Source organism: Thamnophis elegans, chromosome 16 (genome assembly GCF_009769535.1).
Source record: "Thamnophis elegans isolate rThaEle1 chromosome 16, rThaEle1.pri, whole genome shotgun sequence".
NCBI classification, from domain to species: Eukaryota; Metazoa; Chordata; class Lepidosauria; order Squamata; family Colubridae; genus Thamnophis; species Thamnophis elegans.
The window spans coordinates 56,370-76,584 of NC_045556.1; the positions used below are offsets into that span (position 1 = coordinate 56,370).

A 20,215-nucleotide genomic window follows, 5' to 3' on the forward strand; every position below is an offset into this window, starting at 1 on the left:
CAGTTCCGCTGGTGTTATTGCAGGAAGTTGCAATTTCTTGATGTATCTTACAATTATTTATTTATTTATTTATTTATCATCATCATTATTTTTCATTACACTGTGCAGAGCAATGTCAAATCTACAGCAATGTATCTCCTTCAGCCTCTAATTGGGTGCAAGAGAAAGCACCCCACAGTTTTCCTGGGAAAATGACTATGGAAGAGGCTGAATAGCTCATGGCAGAACCACTTTGGAAGAAGCATAAAACCAATGGCAGTGTATGAACTGTCCCTGTAGGCCTTTTGAGCTCAAAAGGCCAGGGTACTCTTATTCCCAAAGTTCTGGGGTTTTTAAAAGGTTTCCCAAAAGGTCTCAGGGGACTGTAGGAGTTTATGACTTTTAACACTGATGTGGTTTTCTCCCATATGAGCCATGCGCCGTCTTGGTATGTTCCATGCATCCACCCCACTTTCTCACCTTTTCAGTCCTGGGAGTGCTCTATACGGGATCGATAGCATGCCAGACCTGCGACGGAAGAACACATTCCCTGTCATCCGAGATGTGGTGAGTTACTGTCAGCACTAATGCAGTCATGCTGTGTGTAATGCCCAGTCTGCCTGCTTCAACCACTAAGCGCGGCTGTTCTCTGCTCACCAACCAGGGAGAGGAGCTGGGCTCTGGGAAGAGGGAGCCTGCTTCTAGCGGCAGGGCCAGCAAGTCTCGGCCTCAGCTCTGTCCCGTCGACTCCTTGGGAAGAGCCAGTGGCCAGAGCTGCCATACTAGCCAGGCCGGGACTGGCAGATGACAAGTGAGGCATCCCTAGAGAACGAAATTAGTCATTCTTGCATGTTTAGTTAAAGGCCCGCAGAGGCCTCTGGGCTTTGTGGTTGGTTCTGACAGGTGGCTGCAGAGGTACAGGTAGCCCTTAACTAAAGAGCACATGGAGATGAGAATGGGTTAGGGTAGGTTAGGGTAGGGTCATAAGTCATTATGGTCATAAGTCAGTACAAGAAAGGACCTGATTGTATGACCATTCATACAGTAGTCATTAAGCTGCATTCATGAAGCAGATTCAGCTCCCCTAATGGTGTTTTTTTTGCCAGAAAGCGGCAAAAATATTGCAAATTGTGATCATGTGACTGCAGAATGCGGCAAGAGCCGAGGTGGCACAGTGGTTAAATGCAGCACTGCAGGCTACTTCAGCTGACTGCAGTTCTGCAGTTCGGCTGTTCAAATCTCACCGGCTCAGGGTTGACTCAGCCTTCCATCCTTCCGAGGTGGGTAAAATGAGAACCCGGATTGTTGTTGGGGGCGAAATGCTGACTCTGTAAACCGCTTAGAGAGGGCTGAAAGCCCTATGAAGTGGTATATAAGTCTAACTGCTATTGCTACTGCTAACTGAGCGTAAACTCAAGCATCCAAATTGTAATCAGTTTGCGACAGTTTGTGACAGTCATAAGTGCAAATGTAACTTGTAAGAGACTTTTGTGGAGTCATTGTGAATTTTGGTCTATCATTTAAAAAATGGATGTCAGTCAAGGCCTACTTGTGATTTATTTCATTTTGTTTGGAAAAAAATGGATTTTACCATCTTGATCAATATTTCCCAATTTTTTTAAAAAAATATTATCCATCTTTTTCCGTTAGAGACTATTTTAGCCTAAAACATTATGTTCAGTGAATTTAAGTAGTGCTCACAGGGAAAAATATGAGGTATCTAAGAGATTTCTTATACATTGTGGATCAGTTTAGTTACCCATTTGAATGTTTCCAAGGTGTGAAAATAAGGCAGGGTTTAGCAGTGGTATCTCTGCAGCCTTGATGGATGTAGAAATATTAATCATTGCATGTCATTGTCCTTACAACATCTGACTATTAATGCTTTTCCTAATTCTTTCTCATCAATGCTGGATTTTCCAGGCAATGGTAAGTGGTTTTATTGCTTGAGGCATTCCTGCATGGCATTTCTCAGAAGGTTCTATCCCACAGCAGTTCTTCGTTGTAAATTAGACGTTTTCCGCAATAATGCTTTGAGGCCAAATTGAGTTTAAGATGTTAAAATCTGCCTTAAAAACGATTTGTCTCAGCCCTAAAAACAGCTTAGGCCCACCCAGAAGCTGGCTGGTTGCAGGTGCATCTCAGAGATCAGCCTTCATCCTTGCAGGGGTCCACGTGGAGCTCCTGGCCTGCTGGACCAGGGAGGGCTGAGTTAGCTGCAGCTAAGGCGGGCACAAGAGTGACCCTGGGACTCTGGGGGGATCTCTTTTAGGGGCAGGATCACTTGAAGGAATGACTGGTGAGCTGCTCAACAGGACTGTGGATGCTATTAAAAGGGGTGGGGGGGTCTGATTAATGCTCGGGGTGACAGAATAAGACCTGTGACTCGGGACTTCAAAAAAATAAACAGCCAGTCCCAACTGACAAACACGCACTTCTTGCTGGTATCAGCCTTGCTTGCTGGAGTCATGTTGGATGAACCGACTGAAGAGCTTATTGGACTGGTTTTCCCCAGAAATTGCAGGGGATTTTCCGCCTGATCCTTTCAAGGTTTTCCAAACATGGAGGGGGGGGGGAAGGGGGACAGCAGACAGGGTTAGGAAAATTTAATTTTGCAAGGGGGGGGACAACAGAATTCCCCTCAGCAGAGTGGGCTGCTGGTGGACTCCAAACATTTTGCTTAAGATTAGCAAGCTTCCCATGAAGTTACTGCTGCTAGAGACAACGGCATCTTTCCCCGTTTTCCGGGCCATCTTGCTATATTTACTCCTTGCCATGATAGAGAACCATTTTAATGGTTAGGTTTTCTGACGGATGGGGATGGGTGTGTTATGAGGAGAATATATTTATTATTCCTAGTAAAGTAAACGATAAATGGCTTTTCAATTCTGAGCAACTTGTGCCTATGCAAGACGTTCTTGGAAGATCCGCTGACTTTCCCAGTGATGGGATTCAAATGTTTTTACTACCGGTTCTGGGGGTATGATTTTGTGCGCGTGGCAGGGAAAGGATACTGCAAAATCCTCATTCCCTCCGAAACCCCACTAACCTGCCCTTCAGCTCCCTTCTCCTGTTCAGGGCCACAAAAGAAGCTCAGCGGGAAGGTTGGGGAGGCAGTGGGGGCGGGGCCAGCCTATTTGCCGGTTCTCCGAACGACTCAAAATTTCAGCTACCGGTTCTCCAGAACCTGTCAGAACTGGCTGATACCACTCTGGACTTTCCCTGAGACTGAAGACTCTGTAGAAACCCAGAGCTCGAGTTGCCGGTTTCCCACTAATGGTACTTGGGGAGGATGTGAAACCTGGCCAGGCCAGAGCAGGCAACGGAGTTGCCTTGGAGGCAGCTGGGGTGGGCAGTGCTTGCTGGCCAGCTTGCCTTTCCTCCCCTCCGCAGCCTCTTACAGCCAGAAGGACCCAGAGGTGCCCTGTGTAGCTCCCTGGGGCAGGAAGCCCTCCTGCTTGGGCCCAGACTGCCAACCTTCTACCATCCTCCTGGGCACTGCCGTTTGCAGAAAGGCAGGGGAGATGTGCTGAGACACCCTTCGGAAGTCTTTGGGGGATGGCCTTTGCATTTCAGTCCCCCCACGGGCCAGGGTGGCAGCCTCAGGCCTTTGTCTCTGCTTGGACAAAAGTGGGCTCTCCTTCACCGCTAGCCTTGGCAGACCATTAATCACGAAGCCCCACGACTTTCCCGTTAGCTCCTTGCAGTGGCCAGATAGCAGCAGCAAAGGGGGGTCAACTTGGTGCAATATTCAAGGTGGAGGAGGAGGAGTGGGCGCCACCGTTTCCCTCGTCAGAGAGGTGATTATTTAATTCATAATCCAAGCCCATAAATGGGTGGTTTGGAAACAGTTTATTTATTTAATTTATATGCCTGCTTGTAATCAGGTTGGGGTGCATCCTATGTAAACATATATAGCTTTTTGCAGAGTTTTTGCAGAGACTCGAACATAGCTGTTGTAATGAGTTAAGTCTTAAGAGATTGATACATCTTCTGATAAATTAAGTTGCCAGTGACAGAAGATAAGGATTTGTTGGATCCTTGACTCTCGGTAGAATAAAATTCCCAGCAGATGCCAAGATAATTTGAAGTACCCCTAATGAAAAACTGATCAGATTTTCTGAGGCAGAAAAGATGTACAGATGAATCAGCAATAAACTCCTCGATAATGTCACTTTTTTCTCCTTTTATTCTTGCCCAACTGAATTCTGTAATTCTGTGCAAATGTACATTTCTTTACATGGGGTGCAATCTCTCTGCTTTTCTGCTGTTCCTTTTGAACAAACGGAGACTTTCAGTGCTCTGTGCCAGTCACAGACATTATCCCACTGAGTTTTCAGCGCTGCCTGCCAGTCACATGTGTCTCCTGGGGGAAAGTTTTTTTCTTCATTTTCTTTCCAGTGTGCATTGATGTAGACATCACCCAACCCTCCTGGCCTCTGTTGGAGTTTTCAGTCATGTTTTGGAGTCCTTTCCACACCTTTGTGTTCGCGTCTTGGCTCTGGTCCTTGGCTGAAAAATGGAAAGTGACAAGCAAACAGAAATATTCATAATTAATCGTTAGCAAGGGGAATTCATTATGTTAGCCACCACAAACCAGCTAAATTGCCAAGACTTTGTAAAGAAAAGCTTGTGGGATTAATTTATTAACCAGATTGCTACATAATGTAGTAAATCAAATAACGACATGCCAGTGATTTGTTCTTACTTCACCTCATAATTATGTGTAGAGTTAATCATGTGTGATAGAAAACTCAGCTAAGAACCCAACAATAATTTATTAAAGCTGGCAGGTTGACAGTGAGTCACTGGTCTTCTGCGGTTGATGCTGAAGAATCAGAGACTGGTCATCCCAGGTTTAAGAGATGGGAGGTGAACCTTGCTATTCATTTGGCCACTGAGAAGGAATTGTTTTACAACAGAGAGCTTCCAGGGTGTTGAGATTCCTGAATGCCGTCAATCAAATTGATGGTTATTCTCATAGTCTGGCCCTGCATTGCAATCTGAAAGGAGAGGTGTGAACACTCCTGTGTTAGGTCATGGGTAATATGGCTGTTGTTGAAGATGTCAAACAGAAATGGGCGTTGGGGGCAGCCTCCAAGAGAGCGGCTGTCAGACAGAGTCAAGGGCATCTAGGTCTTTGCTTTCCCTCTCTCACATGGTTCCCAAAGTGTGTCCTTTGGGAATCCATCCTATCTGAATTAATGGCGTGGAGGAAAGACCCACTCCAGACTGTTTATTGTTTTTGGTATTAACTTTCTGTCAATAATAAAAGTAAAACAAATGCTACCTGATCGTTTTGTCAGCAGCAGCTTGTTATCTATTTGTTATAAAACCTGAACATTTTAAATGAAATTGATTTAATATATTATATCTATTGTGTGTCCAAATAAATATATTTTCAATCTTTTGTACTAAACATACTCGAGTTTCATCATACTTAGGAGGCCCAGTATTCAAATTATACATCACAGATTTTATAAATATGTGAAGTGACTTAGTATCTGTGAAAGGTACTAAAATAACGTTAAGGATTCAGTGTCAATGTTCTCAAAAATGGCTGGGTTTCCTGCTGCTTTGCAGTTTTGTTCCTGCGTTAGTGGTTATGTTTCATGGAGGCAGGAAGTTTAGAAGTGTCTCTCTGGTACTTTCCAACCATTACCTTGGTTGCTGAAAAGCTGCTTCAGGGGAGGAGCAGCTGAGCAGGGCACCCGTCCTCCAGGGAGAGGCCATCCAGGCAAAGGCCAGAGAGGCATTTGGTTCTGATAGCTAGCTGCACCTGGGCTAAGCATTGCATCTAGGTGTGGAACCTGCCAGGCTCAAGGTGGCTAAAACAACCGCTTCTGCCTGGGTTCATGGAGCGACAGGGTTCCCACTCCCCTTGGCTTTAACAGTTTTTAGACTTCTCCTGGGATTTTGAGGTGGTCAAGGAGGGCGTTGAGGCAGCCTTTAGGAGGACTCTGCCCAGGGTTCCTGCCGGGACCTTCTATGTGATCCAGGGCTCAGGGACCATAACAAACTTGGACAGGATTTTGAGAGCAGCCGCCTGCTTTTGTTCTAGGCTGCTGTTCCTTGTTTCCTGCACTTTTTACTCCCTGTGTCTTTTGCCTTAACAGACACTGGCTGCCGAAAGCCGGGGGTCTCACTGGCCCCACTTGTCCGGACATCCCTGAATAATGAGATGGTAAGAGCAAGGAAAGGAGCTCTTTCCGAGACCTCCACCAGTGCTGGGCTTTGGGTGGGAGACCCGCCTTACCGTATAGGGGTGAAAAGAAGCTGGCCTTGAACTGAAGAACCTCCCCCCCCCCCCACAAAGGAAGGACAGGTAGAAAATCAACCCAACACCAGTGCTGTGCTGTGCTAAGAGCCAAGGTGGCGCAGTGGTTAATGCAGCACTGCAGGCTTACTGCTAGATCAGCAGTCAGCGGTTCAAATCTCACCGGCTCAGGGTTGGACTCAGCCTTCCATCCTTCCGAGGTGGGTAAATGAGGACCAGATTGTTGGGGGCAATATGCTGACTCTCTGTAAACCGCTTAGAGAGGGCTGAAAGCCCTATGAAGCGGTATATAAGTCTACTGCTATTGCTATTGCTTCCTTGCCTGCCGCAATGTGGAAGCCACTTTTGGCTGAAATGAGTCCTAGATTCCCCTTTCTGCTATAAGAGTGTGTGCTTATGCACTGGGGACAAAGTCCTTGTGTGTCCTATTATACTTGGCCAATAAAGAAGACAAGATTGCAACACATTGTGTGTGTACGGTGTGTGGTGGGGGTTTCATTTACATGTATGTACAGCTGGCTGAAGTCACACGCAAAAGAAGGGCAAGGCAGGGAAAATTAATTAAATCAGTAACAACCGATTGAGAACGGCTGTTTTCTCTCCTTTTCCTTCGGAGAGGGAGGCGATCCTTCCCCTCTTGCATCATCTATGACGGTTGTGTTCTTCCCAACAGAAACTGCACGTTTTCAAAGACTCTGACGGCGCTCATCTACCCCATGTCCTTGACCACCCCGCACTACTTCGAAGTGTGGACAGCCACAGCCCCCACCTACTGCTACGAGTGCGAAGGGCTGCTCTGGGGCATTGCCCGGCAGGGAATGAGATGCAGTGAGTGTGGAGTGAAATGCCACGAGAAGTGCCAAGACCTCCTCAATGCCGACTGCCTTCAGAGTGAGTCTTGGGTGGGCCCTCTTTCTTTCTAGTGGGCATTCTGGGGTGGGAAAAGAGGCCACAGGCAGCCTTTGTTAGGGTTACCTGAAACTGTGGGGGCCGCTGGCCCTTCACCGCTGCCTCTACCAGCTCCAGGATTTACTCACTTTGTTGATCGTTTGGTTCACGAAACAATTGACCCACCAGCTGGGTTAGCCCAAGAGAGTCAGCAAAGGGGTCACCTCCTTTGTGGTTTGGTGGGTCAGGCACCCTCCACCTTTAATTGTGTCCCTCTCCCCCCCCCCCCCGATTATGGCCATCGCTTCCTGCAGGATCTGGTTAGATCAAGTCAAAGCCCAGTAGATGTCATGGACTCCCTGAGTAAAGTCAGGCCTCAGTACTCCCCGCCCCACGTGTGGCCAAGCCAGACAGGAGGGGCTTTAAAGTTCTCCATTTGGGTGTTTGTTGGGGTTCCTTGGCCTGCAGTAACGGCATTTCACGGGGATATTTGCTGTATTTGGTGAACAAGGAACCAGGCCGCTACAATCCAAGGAGGGAATGGGCCACCTGCTTCTGAGGTTTCAGGAACCCTTCCTAATGACCGGATCAATGAATTATTGCTTGTAATATGATGATGATGGTGTTGGTGGTGGTGGTATTCCCTCAGGGGCAGCAGAGAAGAGCTCAAAGCACGGGGCTGAAGATAAGACCCAGAGCATCATTACAGCCATGAAGGAGCAGATGACAATTCGGGAGAAAAACAGGCCGGAGGTCTTTCACCTGATCCGGGAGGTGTTCCAGGTTTCAAAGGAAGAATCTCAAAGCACACAAAGGCAGCCAGACAGAGGTCCCTGGATGGCACCTCCAAGTGGTCAGCAAAATAACCATCACAGGTGTGGATACGTTTTCCTGGCTTTTGTCTCTTTTTGTGTCCTTTTTTGTCCAGCAACCTAACTTGTGGCCTGTAATGAAAGCAAGAGTGTTGCATTGTGAGAAAAGGCTGTTTTGCTGGATTCAGGAGGAGGTTGAATTGGCTCCAGCTGAGCTTCTCTCTGTGTCCGGGCTGAGCCTAGGAAGAGTCCTCTGGTGGGGTTGAGTAGTGGATCAGCCTGCCGAGGGCAGATGGATAGTCCCTTCCCTGGAGGGGACTTACTTGGACTGGAAGCACCCTCGTCCCGTCCCCCCCCCATGGGCAGAGCAGAGGTTATGGATTTCCCCCCTGGCCCAGGGGATGGGCCAGATGTCCTCTTTGGTCCTTTCCAGCTCACGGGTACTGCATTCATGGTGAAATAGCAACCTTTCTATCAGATAAATCAATGGGCTGCTTAGAAATTTGCTTATGCAGACCAGACTCACAGGGGAGAATGGAAATACGCCAGGGGCTTTGGCTGAATCTCCCCTTGCTGTCGGTATCTGATTCCGACATCCCATAATTCAAATTTGCTTATCACCCACCACTGGCAGGAAAAGTTGTTGCTAAATCAAATATCTTCTCTTTTCATTATGGCATTCCTGTATATTCCACCTATCATCATAATATCTTTTTATATGTAATTTTGACTTTATGGGAAGAAATGCTCCACTGTCTGCAACCGAATGTAAGTTATGAGGGATATGTCTCTCCTGCAGAAACCATATTAACCTTACGCTTATGATCATTCTGGATAACCACATTGGCAGAAAGTATAGCTGGTTGATTTTTTTACTTATTTATGCAAACCTGTTTTGTTGCTCAGTTGTGAAACTATGCAATCCAGTCCTTAATGAGCATATAAGAATCTGCAGCAGGAATGTATCCGGAGCTTTACACAAAGAATGCTGTGGAAGTGGACATGCTCTATTATAGTCATGACAATATAGGCAGTGGCTGCCGTAGAGTCCAATGGATTTTGCTTGTGGGATTGATGAATCTGGCAGGAAGCGGGCAAGGCCCAGGCGGGTCTCACAGCCCAAACTGGGAGGAGGGAAAGCTGCCTCTTTCTTGAATTTACGGAAGATTTGGCTCAGTGGTTAGGGTGCAGTACTGCAGGCCACTTCAGCTGACCTGTTATCTGCAGTTCAGCGGTTCTAATCTCACCGGCTCAAGGTTGACTCAGCCTTCCATCCTTCCGAGGTGGGTGAAAATGAGACCCAGACTGTGGGGGTGATATGCTGACTCTGTAAACCGCTTAGAGAGGGCTGAAAGCCCTATGAAACGGTATATAAGTCTAACTGCTATTGCTATTGCTATTCTTTGGGTCCATGGAATCCTGGCATTGGGAGGGATCCATCTCAGAGGCCCAAAGCAACGGCTGCCCAACCAGAGACACCTTTTCAGTAGTGACGCCAAAGCACCAGCAGAGGAAAAGGGCTCTGCACAAAGCAGAGAGTCAGCTAATGGAGCCTTTCATCCGGGGGGGGGAGGGGGGGCTTAAGAATTTTGTAGGCATGGGAGGAGATGAGTCCTAGAGCTGAGCTGCCCCTTATTCCGGCCAAGCTCCAGGGCTTGGTAAGAAGGACAGAACGTGAAAAGAGAAGTCGGCTCCCAGCCTGACAGGCAGGAACACAGCCAGATAAGTGAATTCTACTTTGTTGTGAAGCTACATTGACAGACTTTTGCAAGTCCGAAAGTGCCATTCTCTTGCCGTCACCTTTGCAGCCTGGGAACATAAGAGAGAATCCCCTGGGAACCTCTTGCTCGGCTCCTTGTGCAGCTGTGGGCTCCCTCTTATCTGGCCGCCTGGTGCCCGCTCTGCCAAGGCCGTTGCATCACAGGCTGTTTAGGCTGCAGGGCCTTCGCTCATATGCTTGGATGAAACTATGATCTTGATAGGAAGCGGCACTTTCTGTCCCGGACAAGAGCAGACCTTCAGCTAGCAAAATGAAAAACGAGAATCCTACCCGGCCGGGTCTCATCTCCTTGGCCGGGGAGTCTCTTTCAGCTGCTGTGCTCCGGGCTCCCTTCCTGCTCCAGGAGGGCTGTTCGTTCAACAGTTTAAAGCGATCCTGGTCTTCCAGGTCCAAGTGGAGCTTGGGGCAATGGGACACATGGTGAGCCAACACTTCTCCGAGCAGGCATCCAATCGGCTCACTGCCCTACCAGGAGCTCTCAAAATGCAGCTATCCTGTAGCTGTCTGGATGCCGTAAATAACACGGGCAACATTAATATTAGACATTGAGAGGAAGGGAGAGAGACAGGTGTGACTGGGATGCAGCTCTGGCTTTCAGTGGCCTCAGCTTGCTGCTGGCTGAGCGTTTTTGTTATGAATTATGACGGAAGAAGCAGCTGACAAGTGTTTATATTTATAGAAGCATAAGCATAAGCACCAGCTAGCATAAATTCTGGTCTCTGCAATGGGAGAGTTTTCAGTGGGGCTTGTAAATTGGAGAAATGGGATCTGGAATTTGTGCTTTGCTCCAGGGCAAAAGATGCCGTTTCCTCCTGAGAGTGCGATATTTGAAAGGTTCACTGGGATAGGAGGGGCATAGAACATCCTGTAGGTTTTACTTATCCCACCTTCCTTAGGGGCAAAGGAGGGTTTTCCAACTGAAGGCTTTCTGTTGGTAATGATCCATCCCAGCTGGAAGGACTGGTGGGAGGTGGGTGGAGAGGTACCTATTCCTTTCCTTGTACCTGAGATTCCCCAACTTCAGCATCTGCTTTGCTGGTTTCAGGCTGTATTGTCCATTTTGAGTCTAAAATTTATCTGCTTCTCTGAGTTTTCTAAATTGTTTTTATAGCCAGGCCCACGTTTATCTCTATCATGCTTGATGCATATAGGATATATTTCTTCTTGCACGGGCAGTTGTAGTTGTAGTTAATATGTATGCCGCCCTATTCCCCAGGGACTCAGGGCGGCTAACAACCAAGGGGGGAAGGGGATACAAATCGGAAAATAAAAACAAACAAATTAAAACAACAAACAAATTAAAATACACAACAGTCGCGACATTCAAGTGGGGCTGGAAATTCATCAGCCCCAGGCCTGCCGGAACAACCAGGTCTTCGTGGCTTTGCGGAAAGCTGAAAGGGTGGTGAGGGTCCGGATCTCAACGGGGAGATCGTTCCAGTTTCCACCAGGGGTAAAGAAAACCAAGCCAAACTGTCTTCTGTGCTCATAGAATCCAGCTGATGCAGATCTAGACCTGAGACCACAATAAATAAGCCTCTCCAGGTTCAAAAGAGCAGTTTTGGGAACCCAACCTTTGGTCTCCTCTGGCTCCGTTCGGATCTTCCCAGCTCTTGGTGGAGATCCCAATCGAATCTCCTTGCTTTCCTTCAGTAAGAAGACGGGAGGTCTGCCCCACTTGGGCTCAGAAGACACCAAAAGGAAGAGGAAGAAGGAGACCAAGCAATCTGCAGTTCTCAAATTTTATGGGACTCAGAGCCTCCTCCTTTGCTGCAGCTACCAAGTGATTTAACAAACTGGCTTATCAGTGCCTTGGGGTGGGGATGGGGGCTTCCTCCCTCCCCGCCTCTCTTTCTGCCTGTGCAGTTTGTCTTCTAGGTGGGAGAGAGAGAGAGAGAGAGAGAGACAGACAGACAGACAGACAGACAGAGAGAGACAGACAGAGAGAGACAGAGAGAGAGAGACAGACAGACAGAGAGAGACAGAGAGAGATACAGAGAGAGAGACAGAGAGACAGAGAGAGAGAGAGAGAGGACAGAGAGAGACAGAGAGAGACAGAGAGAGAGAGACAGACAGACAGACAGACAGAGAGAGACAGACAGAGAGAGACAGAGAGAGACAGACAGACAGAGAGAGACAGAGAGAGAGAGAAAGAGAGAAAGAGAGAGACAGAGAGAGAGAGAGAGAGAGAGAGAGAGGTATTGGTATTGGAATTGGTTTTTTATTATTTGTATGCCGCCCTTCTCCGGGAGGACTCAGGGCGGCGAACAATTCAAAGGGGAAAAAAAGGGGGAACATAAAAGACAAAATACAAATAATAAAAGTAGGCAACAGTCGCACAACCATACATGTCAAGAGGGGAGGGAACTTCATAACCCCAGGCCTGCCGGCAAAGCCAGGTTTTTGACGGCTTTCCGGAAGCCCTGGAGAGAGGTGAGGGTCCGAATCCATGCGGGGAGTTCGTTCCAGAGGGCCGGAGCTGCCACAGAGAAGGCCCTCCCCCGGACAATAGCCAGTGGCATGGCTGGTAGACAGAACCCGGAGGAGGCCAACCCTGTGCGATCTAATGGGTCTGTGGGAGGTAATTGGCAGCAGGCGGTCTCTCAAGTACCCAGATCCAATACCATGTAGCCCTGGGGCCGAAACTAAGCTCTGTACTTCACCTCTTCTCTTGATTTGACCTCTGCCTTCCCTCACCGACCTTCAGCTAGTCTCTTTGACCAGGCGGCTGCTCCAGGGACTCCCTCGGATGGTCTCTGTCTAACTGTTCCCTAGGGATGTTGACCAGGCAGGAGGTCTTGGACCTTTGGGACCAACACTGCATGTGGGAGCATCGTAGGTTAGGGCCAATCCTGATGTGCCCGTTGGATCCAACTATTTCTCTGTCTTGTTCTCACAGTGCTTTGTGCCCAAGGCTTGCAAGCAAAGGACAAAACCGGCTCCAGTGATCCATATGTTACTGTGCAATTGGCAAAACGAAAGGAGAACAAGGACTATCTTCGGGAACTTGAATTCCAACATGGGATGAAAAGTTTTATTTGTAAGTACTAAAACTAAAGGGTTTCTGCAACCTTCTTTGCTACCATAATTGCATATTTATCACTTGGGCTGTAGAAAAAGCCTCGGACTTTCTCATTCAGCTGAGTTACAGCCAAAATATTGTTTCTTATTCTTCAAAGTCCGTGCATTTGCATTATGGACATAATCAAGGAGCTGTGCATGTTCCAATTTTGGAGGATGGGAAGGTCGATTCTTCTGCTCTTCCATCTTTTCATTTTTTCTGGCCAAGGAATAGTCATCTTTTGGTATAGACTAGAAACACAGTTCATTTGATGCCGATTATTTTTTCTCCTTTATTAGACATACAATGCAATTGTGATACCTATAGCCACAGCATCAACTGCAACATTAGTAGCCTCTGCCAGCACTGAGCATCTCTACAATATTAGTTTTAATTTAAGGAGAAGGGCAATCTAGAATAGTATAGTTATCCAGGGTGGTTGCGTGTAGTCTTTACCTTGGATTGCTCTCTCTCTGAATAGACCATGGATGGTTTCTGCAGAAAGGCTTTGTGAAGCTGCGGGCCGTCTTGCTTTCAGTTCCAGAGGGGGGGGCATAGTGGGGTGTCCCCTGCTGCTCCTAGAGAAGACCCCCTGCAGCCTTATTTCTCCATGGTCTGACAAGCCTTAGGAAGCAGAGGGGTTTTTTGTCCTGCAGTCGTTCTAGGTGGCCTCAAGATCAGCAATAACCCAGTACGACCCCCCCCCCCCCCCCACTGCAGGTGCCCTTCACAGCAAGGGCACGATCCCCTGAAACTGCTGCCCCTGTCTTAGCTGGCGGTGGTATTTTACTGATGCTGGTGGAATTTTGGCTGGCTGGGTGGCTGTCCTGAGCTTCCATCTGGCACCAATAACAGTTTCCACCCCACTGGCTCTTCACTCTAAAATAGACAAATAACTGTTAATTATCTCAAATAACACAAACAGTGTCTGTGCTTTTGAAGTCCATGAATTGCTCCTTCTACCAATATATTCATTCTGAGCTAATTTTTTTAGCTCCCCCCCCCCACACACACAAATCATGAAATTGGGGGAACAGGAAAGTTGAGAAACCAGGCTTTGAGGGAACATATGTTGCATCTCCACTTCATATAAACAGTTTCTTTTTTTGGAAAAAAAATCTGTTTCTGTGTGTGTTACAGCAGAAATTGGCAGTGCACCATGCCAGCCCTGCAGCAGCATGTTTTCAGCCTTTAAAAACAAAGTGACAGCATTTGGTGGATTTAATTAACATACATGCACCCATTCATAAACAAAGATTAAAAGCAGCCAAATAATTCAGCTAAAACTTTGAGCATGGAGGGTGGAGGTGCAGGCGAACAAAGGGGGTGTTCAGAATGCAGATTCCCTAGCTGGAGAGCAAGGCAGACTCAGCCGTGGAAGGAAGGAAAGGGGCCAAATAAGCCATGGCATTCGTTCTGAAGTTACACGGTTGAATAATGGAAGGGTGAGATCATCTTTGAGAATTTAATTGAGAATAAGCTCCAGTGAATATTGGAAAACTTGGCTTGTTCCGTATAAACATCCATCAGATCATGCTGAGATGAGTGGAAGATGTTGAGAGTTCCCTGATCAAATTGTTGCTCTTTAATGATAAAATATACAAGCGATGATTTCTGCGGAAGGAATTTGAAACCTCGTTATAGTCCCTCAGGAAATGTAGAAGAACTTCGGCCTATTCACTGTGGAGTCAGAGACAGGGCGACAGGATAGTTTCCCCACTGAAACGTTGCTGAACAATCCAGAGAGGAATCAGTGCTGCACTCGAATGACCGTCCTGGGTGTTCCTATCTGCCTGCAGCACAAACCCAGAGTGATGGAATGTCTTCCTTCCTTCCTTCCTTCCTTCCTTCCTTCCTTCCTTCCTGCCTGCCTGCCTGCCTGCCTGCCTGCCTGCCTGCCTGCCTGCCTGCCTGCCTGCCTGACAGAGACGGGTCCTCTGGTGCTCAAGAAAGAAAATCCCAGCTCTCTGAACCTGCTTTGAGCAATGTTGTGTACACACATCATCCAGAGCTTGGTTCCTCCTCCCACGTGATGCTTGCCTTCCATCAGTGGCTGTCCTGGGCATCCACTGTTTCTGATGATGAGAAGGATTTCTAAAACGGCCCACTGACTCCTCCTCCTTCTCTCTCACCCAGACTTCCTCAACAAGCAAGAAGCAGAGCCTTGGTCCTGGCAAAAGCCCCTTTTTTTACATGACTGTGAATTCCTTTCATTCAGTCAGCAAGGCTTATCAAACAGTCTTTCAGAAGGTTGTTCATCAAATATGAACCTTATCTCCTTTGGCGAGCTGCCAAATAGCTAGTTCCAAATGCAGGGCAAGACAAAACTTGGCACAAAGACTGTATAGTTTTACAAACAGAACTTTTCTCTCTTGACACAGACGCGGACCCTAATGAGCCTATGTTTACAGAAGGAAGCCCCCTCCCCATTCCTCCCTCTTTCATGTCCTCTGGGAGGGGACAATCACCTCTAAGGCATGCTTTTACTGTGAAGTCGACTCTCCTTCTTAGTTGCTCTGTCTTCTGGCAGCTGTGCACACGCACACATGGAAACAGTCTCCAGCTGTTCCTCTGCCTTGCTGCCTCTCCCTCTCTGCCCTCTGCCGCCAGAGGCCCTTTCCTCAGCCTCAGGACTGGCTGTCTTCCTCCCCAACCCTCCTCACTGTCTGACTGCTGCCAGCTGAAGAGTGTTGTGTGCTTATGGCTTGCCTGAGCCCTGGCAGTTGTGAGAGATGATTTATGCCACCTGTTGCTTAGACTGTGCTCTGTCACCACAGTATGGTGGGTCGGGGATTCCTTCCCCTCCTGGGCTAAGATTGTTGCCAGGCTGGCAGGGGAGCAGAGCAACGATGAAACGGGATCCTCCGCAGGCACTTTTGCTCCTCGGGGCACAGTCTCTTGACCGAGGGAAAGTTGATAGTTTCAGCTTTCAGGGCTTAAAGCGAGATTCTCTGTAAATCAGCAAGGATTCTTTTTGAGACATGCTGAAACACGACAGGGGCTCTTCTACCAGTTTTGATTGCTGTGGGAGAAAAGACTCTGGTTCTAAAATAATTATTTCTGCTACTATTGTGGGCTTTAAATTTGGAATGGTGATGTCATTTAACTGTAACATCTCTCAATGTTTTTATGATCTATGAGAGATTAAAACAAATGGCCAAGGATTTAGAATCTACAGCTTTCTGATTACAAGTATGGATTTATTTTACATTATGCAAATTGTATGTTTGATCCTGCTTGGCCTTCAAATAATCCCATGTTTGCTTTGAAAGAAAATGTGGCTATTGTATTGAGAAAAATATTCTGTCAATCCAGCTTTTTAACCTTTGATCTGTCCCTCATCCCGATTTCATCCTTTTTTTAATCTAATGGCATATGTGTTTGGATATGCAACCCATGGAATCCTTGAGATGGGATGGATCTTAGAGGCAGCCCAGCTTACCCTGAACTCGGTGTGGGAGCCGGAAGAGCATCTCTCACAGACGAGCGTCTGCCCTATGTTTGAAGCTCTCACTTCACACGGCAGACGTTCAATTGGCTGGCAGCTCATGCAGTTGGGGAGAAGGCAAATGTTGCCAGCAAGAGAAGCATCCTAGTGAAGATACTGATTCTTTTCTGTTCCACGTCCAGCTAAGGAAAGCCGGAAAGAAAATGGATCAGAACCCTCCTTGATGTGCTCGATTTATTGATTGGTCTCCTTTTCATTCATGGTGGGGCGGACCTCTTTTTAAACCCTGGGAATTGCTACTTCAATGTAGTGTTGATGCCTTGGATGTTGATGCTCTGGAGACCCTAACATCTTAAAGGAGGTGACATTTAAGTGGAAGCATCTTTTGGAAGGAATCTGAGTTGTCCACATCTTTGCAAATGATGGGGTTGATGGGAGTCCAGTCTCTCAGTGAAAAGGAAAGAGGAAGATCTCTGTGGGCAGCTTGGAGTTCTTCTCACTGTAGCTGGAGGACAATTGATGGCCCTCCAGAACTCACTTCTTCACTTCCTCCAACTATAATGGAAAGATGATATTGGGTACAGGGGCCTCCAGAGATAAACCAGTGGGGGGGGGGGAGTGGAATTGAAGTGGAAAGGAAATATTCTCCATTCCCACGGCATAGGACCATCCAAACTGGCAAGATGGTCAGACTCTCTTTTGTTTCCCATGCTTTCTTAAAGGACATTTCAAGAATTCCCAATAAGAGGCTCCTGGTGTGTGTGTGTGTGTGTGTGTGTGGGTGTCCGTCCGTCCGTCCTCATGTTCTGCACTGAGGGATTGCAGCAACAGCTTCCTTCCAGGGAGCAGCATCTGCAGCATCTGCCTCGAGGCCAGTGGGCTTCACCTCTTCTGCCAGGCCTACGGTGTCCACTGCCAGCCTGCCGTTTGCTTTCATCTCTGGTGACCATTTTCTGTCAGCAGAACCTGCACAGCAACATTTTGCTGTTGTCTCACAGCCTTCTGGGGTTCTTTGGGTAGATGCTGCGCAGCCTTCAGTGGTCCAGGATCTCCATGGTAGCCTTTTGTAGGAAGGAAGGAAAAAAACGGAGAGGAACAAGGCAATGGCAGAAATGGGGCAGCCTAAAGGAATCCTGGAATCCAGTGAGGAAGCGGAGCAGTGCCAGCTACAAGGGATCTGAAAGGCCTCAGCTGGCCCTGCTGCGCTCCTCTGCAATCGGTCCCAAGGACTGCAGGTCTCATGGCCTGAGGAGGGAAGGACGTCCTCAAAGCCACAGGCTCCATGCCCCTGCACCCAGTTCCATTGGCCGGGCTGGGCAAGTGGGGATGGCCCAAGCCTCAATCGAAAGGGAGGCCTTAGTGCAATTGAATAGCAACTATTTATGCCCAGCATGGCCTGCAAGTGCTTCCCTGTGCCTTCGTGCTGTCTTGCGCTGCACCGCCGCTCACCTCAGTCATAATCGGCTTAGTGATAGATGGGAGATAGGAAAGAGGCTGCAGGCAGAGTCGTAATCATAAAGCACTAAATGTCAACAGCTGCAGGGTCTGTGAACTGGTGTTACTTCCATACCCTATGAATTGGTAAAATATCCTGTTAACCGGTGTCCCTTCCTTTCTGAAGGGTCGTATCTGTTTTTAATCCAGGGCTGGCAGAGCAGCTGATGATGGGCAGGAAAGAGAGGCAGAGGAAGTCTTGAGGAAATGCAGGGCAGGTTGAGCTAAAGAAGAAGGAGAGGGACGGGAAGCTTGAGATTTCAGGATAACACACCTTTGCATGCAGCAAAATTAAATCCAGCTCAGTCCAATTTGTGGTATGTTGAAATTTAATGCCAGGAATACAAGGCATAACTGGTCTTCTGTGAACAGGTTGCTCAGGCAAGGAGGTGAAAGGGTTTAAAAGTTGAAATACTCAAGGCTGGAGGGAAGGAAATGCTCCTTTTCATAAAAAGACCTGGAGTCACTTCCAGTGGAGTCTCCAAACGGAGCCTGAACCTGAGCCGATGGGCGCATCCTGGGCTTTGAATGGTTGGGAGCCAGAATAAGCCCCTCTGTTCACAACAAGGAAGGAGCAGAAGATCCTAATGGTTCCAGTCCGCAAGCTGGAGAATCCCAAGCGTCCATTGGAATTGCAGGGACCTCACCAGACAAGTGGGAAACGGCTTCGCAGAAAATAGGAGGGGTGGTTCATTTTAGCAGCTCTTTGTTTGGTGCCTTGGGGGGGGGGAGTCTCAAATGAGGAGGTTGCTTCTTTCAGAAAGTGAGCTGAGCCCCCCCCCTCCCAACTGCCTTCTCAAAAATTGGCAAATAAATTGGGTTCCTGTTCAAGTCTTGAATGAAAGCCGTAAGGCTGGTGTGCTTAGCAGAGGGAGAGGCTCCTCCCCCTTTGGCTGCAGCTCCCCCTAGATTACATTATTCAGCCAAACGTGGTAGAAATGCAGTCTTTCCTTCTTCAATTATTAATTGGGAGGAACAATTGATTGTGCAAAAGCGCTGCTAATCCTGGGAGGGAGAAGGGAGCAGCACCAGCCCTCTGAGGGATGAATCCATTTAGGAGCTTGGCCCTTGGACGAGGGAGGGGCAGCATAGAGAGCCCCCGAGGCAAAGGAATCCGGGACACAACAGCAGTCTGTCAACAAGGACTCTTATTCTCCCAGAACTTCGCAAGGCTAATCTCCTGGCCAGCATTTGAACTTTTGCGGGTCCAGGCAGCAGAGGATCCCTGGGATCCCGTTGCGGGTGTGGGGGTGTATGAGAGGGTGTTGCTTACTTGCACTTCTCCTTCCCAAGCCTTGCAAATTCCACCTCCTCATCTTGAGAGCCATGCTTGGGGCTAAAGAAGACACGTGGCTGTTGGAAGACCGGGGGTCTAATTAATGATAACTGGTTGGAAAGAACCACAGTAATGGAGTTATTTTTGCAGTGACCTAGATTGTTCTCTGCATGTTTTTGGTAAGACAGGACATAAATTACTTTCCACAAATAAGCAAAGGCAAATTCTTTCCCCTAAGAGATCAAGAGCTAAATCCAAAGACTGCATTTTGCTCCAATTAGCTTGTCTGGATTTATTGCTCCAGATCTGTGTCAGAAAATACAAGGAAACTTTCTGACTGGTGGTGGTGGAGGAGGAGGTTTTGCTGCTTTCTGTCAGCCCAGCCCAGCCCAGCCTCTCTTCAGGATTCCAGTTGTAGGCTTTCCAAAGCCGGTGGTCTGGCTCTAGTTTTCTCTGGCCACATGTGCCCCAACCCCCCCTGTGTTCAGGAAGCCTACAAATACAATAGTTGCTTGTCAACCCCACTCATGGTGGGCATTTGACACCCCCCCCCCCATTTTGTGAGATGAGTTGACTGTCTCAAAAGCTTGGACCCAATGAGTTGCCGGCCAAGCCCTTCCTGGGGCGATGTGACCTCTTGGCCAAGAGCCCGCGGGGCCTTCCCTGGCCCCAGGAGAAAGGGAGCCGAGTCTGGAAACGCAGGGGCTGCTTGGTGTTTTCATCAGCCGGGGTTTACCGTCGTGCTGGCTGTGTGTGGAGACTCCGTAACAGAGGCAGAGAAGTGGGGTGCGGACTCCTAGGGAGCAGGGGAAGGGGATGCTTCTGGGCCAGCCCCTGAGCTTTCCCTGCTTTTCCTTTGCAGCGAATGCCACAATTCAACAGACCGAATAAAGGTCAGAGTTTGGGATGAAGACGATGATATTAAGTCACGCGTGAAGCAGCATTTCAAAAAAGAATCAGATGATTTTTTGGGACAAACTATCATCGATGTGAGAACTCTGAGTGGGGAAATGGACGTCTGGTACAACCTGGGTAGGTGGTCCTGTCCCTGAAAGGAATCCAGCCCTTTTCTCACAGCACCCACAACGTTCGGGCAGGCATTTTTCCTGGGATCCTAGAGAACCGGACTTTCCCGACCCTCAGGGCACCCTTCGTCTTTCTTCCCTTCCTGGCCTTTGCCACAGCCAACGTGACCCGTTT

General features: G+C 48.1%; 1 protein-coding gene across 1 annotated transcript in view; it reads left to right on the forward strand.

Annotated features, from left to right (window-relative positions):
• UNC13C (unc-13 homolog C) overlaps window positions 1-20,215 on the forward strand; it is a 53,851-nt gene that overhangs the window by 9,962 nt on the left and 23,674 nt on the right. Inside the window, 9 exon segments of the mRNA XM_032233690.1 lie at window positions 468-550; window positions 6,096-6,175; window positions 6,937-7,147; window positions 7,794-7,940; window positions 7,943-8,007; window positions 12,623-12,705; window positions 12,707-12,749; window positions 12,751-12,776; window positions 19,878-20,047. Of these exon segments, the coding sequence (XP_032089581.1) occupies window positions 468-550; window positions 6,096-6,175; window positions 6,937-7,147; window positions 7,794-7,940; window positions 7,943-8,007; window positions 12,623-12,705; window positions 12,707-12,749; window positions 12,751-12,776; window positions 19,878-20,047 (908 nt within the window).